Consider the following 12,675-nt stretch of genomic DNA (forward strand, 5'->3'; position numbering starts at 1 on the left):
TAAATACACTTGTAACAGTAATATATAAAATGTCGTTGTTCTAGCTCTTATAGTCTACGAGCATTAAGCGCTCATAGGGACGGACAGACAGACATGGCTCAATCGACTCGGCTTTTGATGCTGATCAAGAATATATGTACATATGTATATACTTTATGGGGTCGGAAACGCATTCTGGACGTTACACACATCCACTTTCACCAAAAATCGAATATACCCCAATACTCATTTTGAGTATCGGGTATAAAAAGATTCTGACCTCGAACCCACTGCCTACTTGGCTCCCATTGTTCGTTAATGGCAAGGGCATTGAGTCGGTCCGCAGAACCCAATAACAAAATACACAAAATTGTAACTTTATGTTTTGGCATTCCGTTGTGAACTATTCACTAGTTCACTGGAATCGAACAACCAATATTGAGATCCTAATGCTAAGCAATATCTTGGTGTATTATAGCCTTTGCTAGTATCTCCGAGTAAACAATATTTTATTATTATTTTTACCCTGTAAATAGAGTAGATGTCCCTTGAATTATTTTTTCGTTCAAAAACAGCATGCAACCAGGATTTAATCAAGAGTTTACTGATTTCGAACAGCAAATTGATAGGACCATTGCTGTGGTGTCATTAGTTGTTTGACTAAATTTAATGATTCGAAAGGTTGCTGCTCATTTGTTTCAAATATATTTTTATTTGTTGTATGGTTGACTTTTTTGTTCAATCCTTAAAATTTCGTTATTATCCCTCTCAGGAACTGAATCTCCAGATATAAATAATACATCTTTACATTTTGTAAAAAATGTTATCTTAACATGTTTCTGTAACATGCTCGTTCGTCAATCTGGCAACGCCAACAGAAGGAACCATATTTGTTCTGTATTTTACGATTTGAAATCTTTTTCTACACCGAAAAAAAGTCGAATCCAAAACTTTACACTGGGTGTGATTTTCATTTTGAAACAATAATCACACTTAAGGCGCGAGATCGTTGCTCTCGTTAAAAAACAACAAACACAAAACCTTCTCAATTTGAAAATAAAGTTAGGTTACCTCTCTGTGACCGATAATTTTCTTGTTTTTTTGTTGACCTTTTTTTAAACCTTGTTTTGGACACAATGTAATAGCAAAGAGCTAATAAAATTAACATACCTTGTGAAAAATAGATTTAGCAATCGGATAAAATTATGACTTCCGATCTGAAGGTCTCAGCTAGCTAATCATATTTGACGGAATATCAAAAATGAGGAATATGTATGACAGTAATAGTTCGACCTTAAAAATTCGTCTGTATATTTACGGTATATTTTGAAAATCGGACGTATATTTTGGTATATTTCTGAGGCACAGTCACACTGCATAATTTTTCTGTCTATTCTAAAAAACAGAAAACACTATTTAGTAGATGTTTATTGAAATATATTTTACAAATGCTGTTTTCTTCATATTTGTTCAACAGTGTACGGTTATGAAGTTACAAGAAAACCAATAGGCACATTAAGAGATAACCTAGTGAAACTCAAGCAAACCCTTACCCACACACAAACAAATGGAGCAGCAGCAACACGTCTCAAAGTTGTTTGTCTGCACGGCGGTTGATTGTAAAGATGATATCGAGGAGGTACGAAACTTAGATCAAAAAAATTGTACATTTGAAATAAATAATAATCTCTTTCTTGTTTATTTAGAAATTTGAGCGATCTTACACTAATCTGCAGCAACAAATTGCAGGCCTTAGTGATAAGGAGATGCACGACATGCTGTCGCAGTTTGTTTGTAAAGACAAACAGCATGACGAAATTTCAATTGGCTTTCTTTATATAATGCTAACTGACCCTGGTATGGCTCCAAAAACATATCGAGACATAACTCTAGTGTCCAGGGACGGCATGAATGTGATTGTTTCAAACCTTACCTTACTTGTCGCTGAGAAGTATTCTAAGCTTACAGAGGTTGCCCGCAGACAGCTTATCTGGGTATTACGAGAATTTGTGAAGCACCAGGTACTCAGTGTCGAAAATGTAATTTGGAACTGTTTACGACAAGCTGGCGGAGGAGATGCGTCTCACAGAAACCTGTTTCTCGTGGAGAGTCTGCTCGATATATTCATAGAGTACAGAGCATGGCTGGAAGCCAATCCGTTTCTCGTACAATCCACAGTTTACAGCTATGTCCGCCTCATAGAAGACCATGCTAATCCTGCCCTGATATCACTTCGTCAAAAGGAAGTAAAGTTTACAATTTCATTGATTCGGGAACGTTTCCATGATATCATTCCACTAGGAAGAGACTTTGTACGGTAGGTGTTTAAAACAGTTAAATATCAAAAAAAAATATGCGAGTGAACCCTCGGCATGCATGATATTCAAAACATACGTATTGTGATTGTTTAATTTTGTAATTACCTGTTTTAAAGTTGTCTTTATAGTAAGTTTCAGTTTGTAATTTGTGGGATGAACTGACAAAATTCCCAGAAGCTTCTGCACAGTATTAAATAACATTTTTTTTTCATTAAAAAAGTTTTGTAAAATATACAACATAAAACTTTCGACAAGCAAAAAAACATTTGGAAAGAGTCGTCTAATATTTGTATTCTATTTATTTTTCCCAATAGCCTTTTACAAAACGTAGCGCGCATTCCCGAGTTCGAACAATTATGGCGGGATATTCTCTACAATCCCAAGAGCTTACATCCAACATTCAACGGGATTTGGCAATTACTACAAATTCGGACAAGCCGAAGGTTTCTGCAATGTCGTCTCCTACCAGAGATGGAACGCAAATTACATTTTTTAGCATCGTCTGTAAAATTTGGCAATCAGAAGCGGTACCAGGATTGGTTTCAGGACAAGTATTTTGCCACACCTGAGTCGCACAGCTTACGCTCAGACCTCATCCGTTTCATAATTAATGTAATTCATCCGACTAACGATATGCTCTGTTCGGACATTATACCGCGATGGGCGATCATAGGCTGGCTCATCTCATCATGCACAAACCCAATAGCATCGGCCAATGCAAAGTTGTCATTGTTTTATGATTGGTTATTTTTCGATCCAGCCAAAGATAATATTATGAACATAGAGCCCGGCATTCTGGTGATGTATCACTCCATTAGAAATCATCCATTTGTCAGCAGTACTCTTTTAGATTTTCTGTGTCGCATTACAAAGAACTTTTATGTGAAGCATGAGGATAAAATTCGAATGGGCGTATACAATTCATTAAAACTTATACTTGACAAACAGGTTTGGTGTAAAGATATATTTCTTAGCCGTTTAAATACTTAATAATTATTTTTTACAGGTAATACCAAACCTACAACCGCTATTTGAATCGCCAAAACTTGACAGAGAACTTCGCAATTTAATACGAGAAAACTTCAGGGAATTTGTGTCAACTTTTCCAAACCTATCTCAGCACATTTATCCAACGCCACATCCTATTCAGAGTCAAATTTTTAAAAAAGATTTTCAAATGATGCATGGGGGTCAGTGTTCGTATTCCAAAGTATATATCGTTTAAAGTCGTATCATAATCATTTTTATTTCTTCAGAAAGTTATGATATCGCTGGAACTGTGTTTTCTACTAACAGTGGATCTGTCGTATCGCTAGTAGATGAGGACAACAAAACGGCTATGCCGCCATCAGAGCGAGAAATTGAAGGCATTTTCAGGGACCAAGACGTTGAGAGCTTAGGAAGGAATAATAAAAACGATGAAAATACCGATGACGACGACGACTTGCCACTTTCAAAAGTCAGATTGCGATAGACTACAAAAAAAAAACAATAATTTAATTAGTTTTCATTTTCAGGTCAGACTTAAAGAAAAGCCAAAGGTTGAGCTAGCCGAAGCAATTGCCGAATCATTTGAAACTTTTATTACAAAACGGAACTCATTTACATTTGAGGCATTTTTAAAAGATTTTCGTTCCTTACCTGCTTCTGCCTTTGAGGAGTTTCAGCTTAGTTATGTGATCTCGAATACCGTTTTAATTCTTCGCGAAACCTTACCCCAGCAAAATATATTCTCGGAGAGCAAGACTGATGAGAAGTTTTTGGCAAAGAGCATTAGCTATCCCATTTACGGTCTGTTTCGTTTTCTTTACGAAAACGATGAGAAAAGCAAAAAACCATTTCAAACAATGCTATCTGAGATATGTGAGCGAATACCTGAAACAGGATTTTTGTTTCTCTATTTTATGAAGATTCACTGTAAGTTGCAAACCCGCAAAAATTCACAACTTTCATATCAGTTCAAAACGACCGTATATCGACAAATATGCGATGCGGCTGATGACAAGATTGGCAACTGCCTGGTCAGAGACCTCGACCTGCTTGAGAAGGAAAATACAACCATTTACTTATGGCTCTTGCCTGACATCTATCGAGAGTTTAAGTCAATCGCCACCAATAACACTGAGCTATTGCGGATTACCCTGCGATGCATAGATGCAAAAAATGTTCGTGACATAATATACTCAGTCGCGCAAGGCAAGCTTACCATATTTAAACAAGATGGGCTGATTGATTGTATTAGAGAGAGTTTAGATTATGAGACATACGAACAATTCTGTCTGTGGCAGCTCGTTCAAGCACATGATGTACCCTTAAAGACTATTCAGGTAAGCAGTAGTTATTATCTCAACTATTCTATTTTTATACCCGGTGTGTAACACCAGAACTCACATATTAACTCACATTATACCGACTGAGTACCGGGTATAAAAGTAGAGCTGCGGTCCTTGCCGAAGTTCACAATGTTTCCGCTCGCTACGCTAATAATTTCAAACTTTTTAGGACCTATTGCCAGAATTAGAAGCGGCAAATCATCCGGAAGCACTAAGTCATTTTCTCTTACTTTTAAAAAACGAAGAGCCGACGAATGAAATAATTCGACTTATGCTAAGCAGGGAAGCTAAATCAAGGGGAGATCCCTTTGTCACTTCGGCGTTAAGGTAAACTTATACATTTGCCTACATTTCAGTAATATATTAATTTGAAACTATTTTGTTGATAGGTTTTGGTGTCAGCGGTACGAAGAAAAGCTGTCTGAAATCATTGCATCTCTGCTAACATCAAAATATCCTAGCTCATCGCCTAACAAAAGAAAACGACCATCTAAAGGTAGTTCCGTTGCCAGCAGTACTCCCTCCGCTGATCAAGTAGGTTTATTACATAGAATCAGGATTTACTAATTACTCTTTTTAAAATTTGTGCTTTAATAGGTATTAAACCATTTAGAGCATTATAGAAGAAGTTGCAGGCACGGCACAGGTACCGGGCTATATGTTCATGACATGATGCAGCGGGCTTTGCAATCGGCATATTCTCATAGTAATGAAAGCACAAAGGCAAGTACTCAGTACATATTTGTAATCTGGTTCATATAATACAATATAATCCTATAGAAACAATTCAGCGATCTATTCGCATTGGCAGCGGAAGACGAAACCACTGCCGTTGGCCGCCGTGGCGGGAGCGGTCGAGGACGTAAGCAACCAGTTAGTAAAAAGGACGCAAATAATCACAGCGCAGGAAATAAAAAAAATTCGGAGATCATTAAAACTATATACTCATCCGATGAAAACTCGAGCGAGGTATGGAAATTTGATATGGAACAGTAACATTTAAAAACTAATACTTTTAGGAGGATTGGTCGAAACAGAAAACTACACAGGCTGCAAAGAAACGAAAAAAAGTTATTAATGAGTCTGACTGACAGTTTGAACGTCAAACTCTGGCTTCAGTCTCCATTGTATGCTTTGACGAAGTGAATTATATAAAAAACGAAAAAGAGTTTTTCAACGACATTAGTTAAGTTAAAAAGTGTTTCATAAGATTTTATAATTAATAAGTAAATAATTAGTAAAACAAACTATAGAATTTTTTGAATGTTAAAATTGTAACGTTATATTTTTTTATTTTCAATAAAAAAAAATAGATCTTTTAAAAAAATTACAGATAGTCACAAGGAAATGACCCGTGTCTATGCATAGGACTTCACTAATAATAATATATGTTTTAACTAATGGGCAGATTAAGTAGGCTGACTGTAGGGTCGTCATGACAGATTGATTAAAAATAGTTAGTCTTGGCTGTTTGAAACAACAAATTCTTTTGAAATAAAGTTTCCCTGTTTAAGTAGAAAATAACTCTTTGTCTCCGTTCTGCATCCGGAATACGAACCGTAGGAACGTAACAAATGGCGCCAGAAGTGCGGATTTTGAGTATGGTTTAATGCGGAGTGTTCAAAAATGGATCAGTTAAAGAAAGTATTGGCTGAGCGGGGCTCACCGTTTGAAAGCCGAATTACAGATGCGGTTGAAAGTTGCAATGGAGAGAACAGGACTCAGTGTTGAAAATTACGACATTAGTCGACAGTGGAGGAGAGCCAGCCGGCATCGGACAATGGCCAGATGATGGCGATGTTGCATCAGATGATGCTGCAGATGAAGGGTCAAGGTGACCAACAAGAACAGATGATATTGCACCTGAAGGATCAGGTAAAGGATCAAAGGGAAGCCCATTTTCAAAGACTAGAAGCTATCGCAAAACAGATGGAAGATAAATGGGCCAACTTTGACAAGAAACTCCAGGAAAACTCACAAGCAGTTCAATTCAAAATGTCAGCGTATAAGAATAATTGGACTAAATCTGACCGCGCGGCTGCCTTGGTGTTTTCCTTGAAGGACTTTGCTGCTGAGGTGCTGCCAATGATTCCCGACGCAGATAAACTGAATAAAGACGCTGTTAAGCGTGCCCTGTAGAGTTGCAGCCAGTCAGGTGTTGACTTGTGAGGCATCACTCTTAATATGCCGTTCATCACCGAAAGCGCATATTTTACGAACTGAGGTGAATGATAGATTGCCAAGAAACGAGGGACATAGAGTATTCAAGCTTCATCTGAAATAAAACAGAATATATGATAAGACATTGCAGTAATCGACAAAACGGTGCCAGATTCCGGTAAATGAAAGCCTCCCCTGAGAAAATAATGGTTAGTTAGCGCACCATTAAGGTAAGAAAAAAGTAGAAAACGAACGTAATCAGGCAGGCTCCGGTTTTCACTTACTTTTGTGACTACATTTTTAGCCAAAACGTTTCGTTTTATTTTTAAAAATCTTTGTAACTGAATTTTTCCCTAGACTTCTTAATAAGTTGCTTCAAAAGTAAAGGTACACATCATTTTATTTTTTCTTGTCTGTGATCATTTATTATAAAATATATATTTATCTAGTCGTAAAATAAAAAAGTTTCGTTTTCGGTGCTCCCGTTTTTACAATTTTTGTATCGATATACATATTTCATTTTCTCATCTTCGTATTCTGCCAAACAAAAATATCTGACCTGGATTCTTCGAAAATATGCAGCGTGATAAAAAGGACTTTTTTTCAATTTCTTGTTTTATAGCAAAATGACGACAGAAAGTGCGCGATTTAAGAAGATTAAGATATCTTAGATGCAACACCTGTGTATTTAACATGTCTGACGAGCTGAGAGTAACAGCATGCATATTGAAAATTCAATTGCTAATGGTCAAATTTTTTGCACCAACATTTTGAAAAATGTGTCGGGAAACAGGTTTCCTTACCCGATGTTCTGTTACGCGTAAACATTTTTTTTTCTTGCCAATGATCCGATAGCCAAATAAGGCTGCGTCAGCTGTCTGCAAGAAAACGAAAAATATTGTTGCCCTGACCAGTTATTTCCGAGCCAAATTTGAGCTTGTGTTAAGAAAAATTTATAGAGAAGGCACAACCTAAATTGCTCTGGCAATTTTTTGCAATTAAGATTAGCCCGGCTGAATAAGTCCTTTTTATGAATTTTTCAATTTGTGTATCGAGCTACAAATCAGCTGAGAAAATAACTTTTATCGATTTCGGATTTCAGTTATCGAGCTACAAATCAGCTGAGAAACAACTTTCGTGTGTACAATAGTGTGCAACTAAGTACAATAAAATAGTAAATATAAATAAATAAATAATATGCATGATACAATATATAATATATATAATCAGTGTAATGTACGTGTTACTTTTTCGATATTTTACTTTTTAGCTTTTTCCACCGCCGATTCATACCAATTGAACTACATGCACACATTAAACCGCACATGAGTTTCTCAAATGGTTCCGACACGTAAACGTATAGTGATAATTATTTGCGTAGTCGTCATACTCGGCTGTTTGCTACGAATTTTACTTTTAAATTCTCCCCTGCCAACATTATCGGTTAGTACATATGTAAACGTTTTGTTTCTTTTATTACTACCGCTTTAATTTCCATTCTGTGCAGGACCAGGAAAATTATCAACGGGCCATTGGAGCGCCCGTGCTAGTTAAGGTTTTCTATGAGGCATTATGCCCAGACTCAAAGTTCTTCCTTACAAAACAGCTACTTCCAGCATACGAGGCTGCTGCACCAATAATGGAGGTGCTACTTGTTCCTTACGGCAAGGCGACAACAAGTGAAAACGATGGCAAATTAAGTTTTGATTGTCAACATGGTCCTACAGAATGTCAGGCAAATATATATCACGCGTGTGCGTCTGAAGCAATTGAAGATCCGCTAGTTCGGTTACAGGTTGTATCCTGTATGATTCGAGACAATCGTTCCCCTCAAGAGGCAATGCGCAAGGTAATTATGGCGTGATGCTCCTCAAAATATTATATTGTGTAGGATAGGACCATAAAAACATAGTATAAACATTGATTTTGGACGAACTTCTAAATAGGCCATAAAATCTCAGTCATTAGATAACAGGAAAAAACTAAAATATTCCATTCGTGGAAACCAATTTATCCCTTCCAGTGCGCAAAACAGCACGTTGATCTCGTACAAAAATGTTATGACAGTAACCATGGATCAGAGCTGCTGAAACAGAATGGAGAAGCCACACATTCCCTCAGGCCACAAGTAACATTTATTCCAACTATAACAATAGATGGCTACCAGGGTAGACAGGCATCTATTTTAAAAAACTTGCTTTTTGAAGTGTGTAAAGCTGCCGGTGACACAGATCAAGCTAAACAAATATGCAAAAACACTGTGTAGGGCAATTGTTTCCAGCACAAAATACAGCATATTCTATGCTTAAGAGACTACAAAGATTATCATTTTAACCAACTTGTAATTCTAACAAAACATAAATGTAAATACACAATTTCAATAAAAATAACTGTACATATAAAAAAATATATATATATATGATTAAAGCTCCTTTAGTTTTGTCATGTGCTTATACTTAAATGATCGACTTGAATATTTACATCATGGCTTGCTATGAACTCTTCCACATTGGGCTCGCAATTTACAGCAATTAAGAACCTTTTCATAAGGCAGCACTTTGTGTCGCACAGATTCAATGCAAATTCAATAGTAAATATAGGGTTGTTTTCGCTGCCAAAATTATTTTTCAAAACTTGTAACTGCAAGTTACACATTCCATTTTTCAGGCATCCAGATTTTTGATTTACCTCCAGTGCACTATTCAACGTTCTTATCGTCCATTTTTGCGGAGCTTCTTCTGTAAACTTAAGCTGTGGTGAAAGTCGAATGTAAAAGTTAATCGTGCTCTTTCTACTACAATGCAAAGGCAACGCCCTAAGCATATGTGGTTCGCCATTCTTTGGCAGAAGTTGCGGAGCATCTGTTTCACTAGCACAATCAACTTTGCTAAAATCTAGTAAAAATGGTCGGGCTTTTAAGGTTAACAAATCAATTATTTGTATGGCGTGATTATTAGTATCTGAAACCAACAGATTCCTCCCTTCTGCGTCCAAGCATAGTCCAGCTGGCTCGTTAAAAGTCAAAGGCGTGCCTCCTTGACTCTTTATAGCCAACGTCGAAACACAGCTCGTCTCCGTATCAATAACTTTAATTTTATGATTATATGTGTCAGCCACATACACCTTGTTGTCCGCATCACTATGTGTAACTCCTAGCGGATGTTGAAGTTTTGCATTAAAAAGCTTGCCATCGACATCGCCGAACGCAAAAAGGTTCTGAAAATTGTAAATATGTACGTGTTTTTAATGGTCGTTTCTTAATAATACAACTTACCAGGGGGTTGCGATCCCCTCCAACTACTGGCATCACTTTTCCATCAATCATAGATGCCTTGCGTATGCTAGAGCTTTCGCTGTCAGCTATAAAGAGAAAGTCCTTTGACATGGCCAGGCCAGAGGGCTGCGCAAATGCAGCGTTCTGTGGATATGAGTTGTTACGATTTTCCTCCAGACCGTTGCCGATTAACGACACACAGCAAAGTGGTTCGAACTTGCGAAATTTCCACCATATAATACCTTCTGGAAAGTATCCCCAAATCTGGTGGGTTCCGGCCATTGAGATAAGTATAATAGTTTTTTCAGGCACATTACGCTCGTCAAGATGAAAAGACATATCCATATCACGTGTGCGAAATACAGCCAAATCCCAAGGCGAAGATAAAGCCTGCAACGGCCCTACACGACCACCAATCCGTTCGTTTCCTTGATGTCCTGTACCAGCAAGGGTTTCTACTAATTCATTTTCTAGCGATATTTTTCGGAGTGCGTGATTTTCGGTATCGGCAACAATTAGCGTGCTCTCATTAAGAAATGCCACGCCCTGAGGACTATTAAAACGTGATAAAGTCAATTTACCATCAACGAAGCCAGCCTGAAGACCTCCGATCTTATGTTCTACGACACCATCAGCAGACACCACAAGTACCCGATTGTTACCAGCGTCAGCTATTGCGTAGCGACCTAACGAACTTCGAGCAATTTTAGCGGGAAAACGCAAACTAGACGTCGGATGCAAATGACTTGATAGCTTCATAGGTAGACTGCCTAAGTTTATTTTTTCCTGTCGGCTAAAGAAAGATAACGCGGCACCAATAAACTCCTGCATGAATATCCCATGTCCTTCACCCATAAGTAACAACATGGGCAAACCAGTCGGACTCAACACCATTATTGATGGCCAGCAGCGTACACCAAGAGCACGCCACAAAGCGGAACGGGAATCGTTTACAATGGGATGCGTGATTCCATATCGATCTACAGCAGACAGTATGTTTGCAGTAGTGCGCTCGTTCTCAAATTTCGGACTGTGTACACCGATAACTACAAGTCCGCTTTCAATGGGAAATCGCTCTTCTAGACTATGCAGCTCTGGTAATACGTGCATGCAGTTTATGCAACAATAGGTAAAGAAGTCTAGAACGACAACTTTTCCGCGCAGACCTTCTAGAGATAAAGGTTGACTGACGTTAAACCAATCCAAATCTAAGACCACATTAAATAAATATTTATACAAAATTATGACTTCATTCCACCTCACCTGATTCAAATTCAATGTTTGTAGACTTTAGCTTAGCAATGGAGTTGTCGTCGTCCCATCGCTCAAGAAAGTCAATAAGTACTTTCACTTTTTCTTTCTCTCCATTGGTGTTGCGGTATGTTTGCTGTAACTCATCTGTTATATATGTAACGATGTCGATTGTCGGTAGATCGTCGGAGTTATCCATTTAAATAAATTTTTAATTCTGAATGGTACAAAGAAATAGTGGAGTATATATATTATACATCAATATATCGATATAAAGTGTGATATTTATCGTTTCGGTGCATTCAGAAATAAATTCGACAATATTTTTAGAGGGGGAGGTCTTGAGTAACCAGCACAACCAAATAAGTATGTAAATATTCAGGGTATTTCTTTAATATTGTCCGAAAACATGTGGCACATATTTTTGTATAAGGACGTTACAAATATGTTTGTATGTTACAAATGTTTTTTCAATAATTGTTTCAATTTTCAGAACCAATTTTTTTGGTTTGGTGAATATGAAATTCACTATCACAATGTTAAGCACATTAGATGTAAACAGACGAAATATTCTAAGTATAGCATTTTTGGTATACCAAAATAATAATATAAGTGCGTGTCACATGTTGCAATAGCAGAACAAAAAAAAAGAGAACGATTTGATCATCGAAATGGCTATTGAAACGTGACCTAGAAGGAAAATACATCAAAAACATTATGCTATCTCTTTCTTCGCAGAAAATTTTGGGAAAGTCCAATGTCATAACGCTATAAACAAACACAAACAGTGTAACCGTAGAGTATGTGAACTCGGTCACACTATGCCCCGAGTGAAATATATGAACAATTATGTCGACAAAAAATTTAGCTTATCTTTAGATTTAGCTCACATACCCATTACATCTGCATTTTTAGAGTATTATGATAGTTTTTGAAGAAGTTGGCCCCACAGAAGAACTCTTACAAGTATAAAAGAAAAACCAGCTGATGAAAATAGCAATAACAAGGTTTTGGTCTGAATTGTGAAATTTCACATATTGAAATAAACAAATTGGCGATGGAATCGGCTATAATAAAACTAAACATAGAACTATAGAACTAGAACGTTACTTTTTGGACGCCCTTAAAAGTCTTGGTGCTTGAATTTGCGGAGTATCAGCAATGTTGTAATTCGAAATCCTTATAATGGGATATACTCCACTTCAACTTGTGTATTTTTTTTGTGTTTAATGGCTGCAAAGTAATAATAATATCAAAACGAGGGTGAACGTTGTCTGGAAGAAGGGATTTTAATATTAATGTAAGGAAATAGGGTATAAAAATGTCCATACCACCTATTGACAAGCAACAAGTGTTCAAA

The 12,675-nt window shown here is 37.1% G+C and overlaps 3 protein-coding genes across 5 annotated transcripts; 2 read left to right on the forward strand and 1 right to left on the reverse strand.

Annotated features, from left to right (window-relative positions):
- Positions 1 to 1,347: 1,347 nt before the first annotated feature.
- On the forward strand, positions 1,348 to 6,151 carry LOC117189021 (integrator complex subunit 3 homolog). 2 transcript variants are annotated; one of them, XM_033393889.1, is made up of 11 exons: positions 1,348 to 1,618; positions 1,686 to 2,296; positions 2,612 to 3,245; positions 3,304 to 3,487; positions 3,554 to 3,756; positions 3,815 to 4,624; positions 4,800 to 4,957; positions 5,020 to 5,164; positions 5,228 to 5,353; positions 5,411 to 5,599; positions 5,668 to 6,151. In XM_033393889.1, exons 1-11 carry the CDS (start codon positions 1,547 to 1,549, stop codon positions 5,719 to 5,721), a joined length of 3,186 nt encoding a protein of 1,061 aa, XP_033249780.1. In that variant the 5' UTR covers positions 1,348 to 1,546; the 3' UTR covers positions 5,722 to 6,151. The 2 variants fall into 2 exon arrangements, with proteins under 2 accessions (XP_033249780.1, XP_033249779.1); XM_033393888.1 differs by having other exon boundaries at positions 1,349 to 1,618; positions 5,650 to 6,151.
- A 1,705-nt stretch (positions 6,152 to 7,856) lies between these two features.
- On the forward strand, positions 7,857 to 9,197 carry LOC117189026 (gamma-interferon-inducible lysosomal thiol reductase). Of its 2 annotated transcripts, XM_033393900.1 has the most exons (4): positions 7,857 to 7,964; positions 8,061 to 8,233; positions 8,298 to 8,639; positions 8,814 to 9,197. In XM_033393900.1, the coding sequence occupies exons 2-4, from the start codon at positions 8,129 to 8,131 to the stop codon at positions 9,054 to 9,056; spliced, it is 690 nt and encodes a 229-aa protein (XP_033249791.1). In that variant the 5' UTR covers positions 7,857 to 7,964; positions 8,061 to 8,128; the 3' UTR covers positions 9,057 to 9,197. The 2 variants fall into 2 exon arrangements, with proteins under 2 accessions (XP_033249791.1, XP_033249792.1); XM_033393901.1 differs by lacking the exon at positions 7,857 to 7,964 and having other exon boundaries at positions 8,045 to 8,233.
- Positions 9,113 to 11,578, reverse strand: LOC117189024 (NHL repeat-containing protein 2). The gene is made up of 3 exons (XM_033393898.1): positions 11,328 to 11,578; positions 10,065 to 11,272; positions 9,113 to 10,006 (listed from the first exon to the last, which is right to left on the reverse strand). The coding sequence occupies exons 1-3, from the start codon at positions 11,512 to 11,514 to the stop codon at positions 9,233 to 9,235; spliced, it is 2,169 nt and encodes a 722-aa protein (XP_033249789.1). The 5' UTR covers positions 11,515 to 11,578; the 3' UTR covers positions 9,113 to 9,232.
- Between the last annotated feature and the right edge of the window lie 1,097 nt (positions 11,579 to 12,675).

Source organism: Drosophila miranda, chromosome 4 (assembly GCF_003369915.1).
Source record: "Drosophila miranda strain MSH22 chromosome 4, D.miranda_PacBio2.1, whole genome shotgun sequence".
Taxonomy (NCBI): Eukaryota; Metazoa; Arthropoda; class Insecta; order Diptera; family Drosophilidae; genus Drosophila; species Drosophila miranda.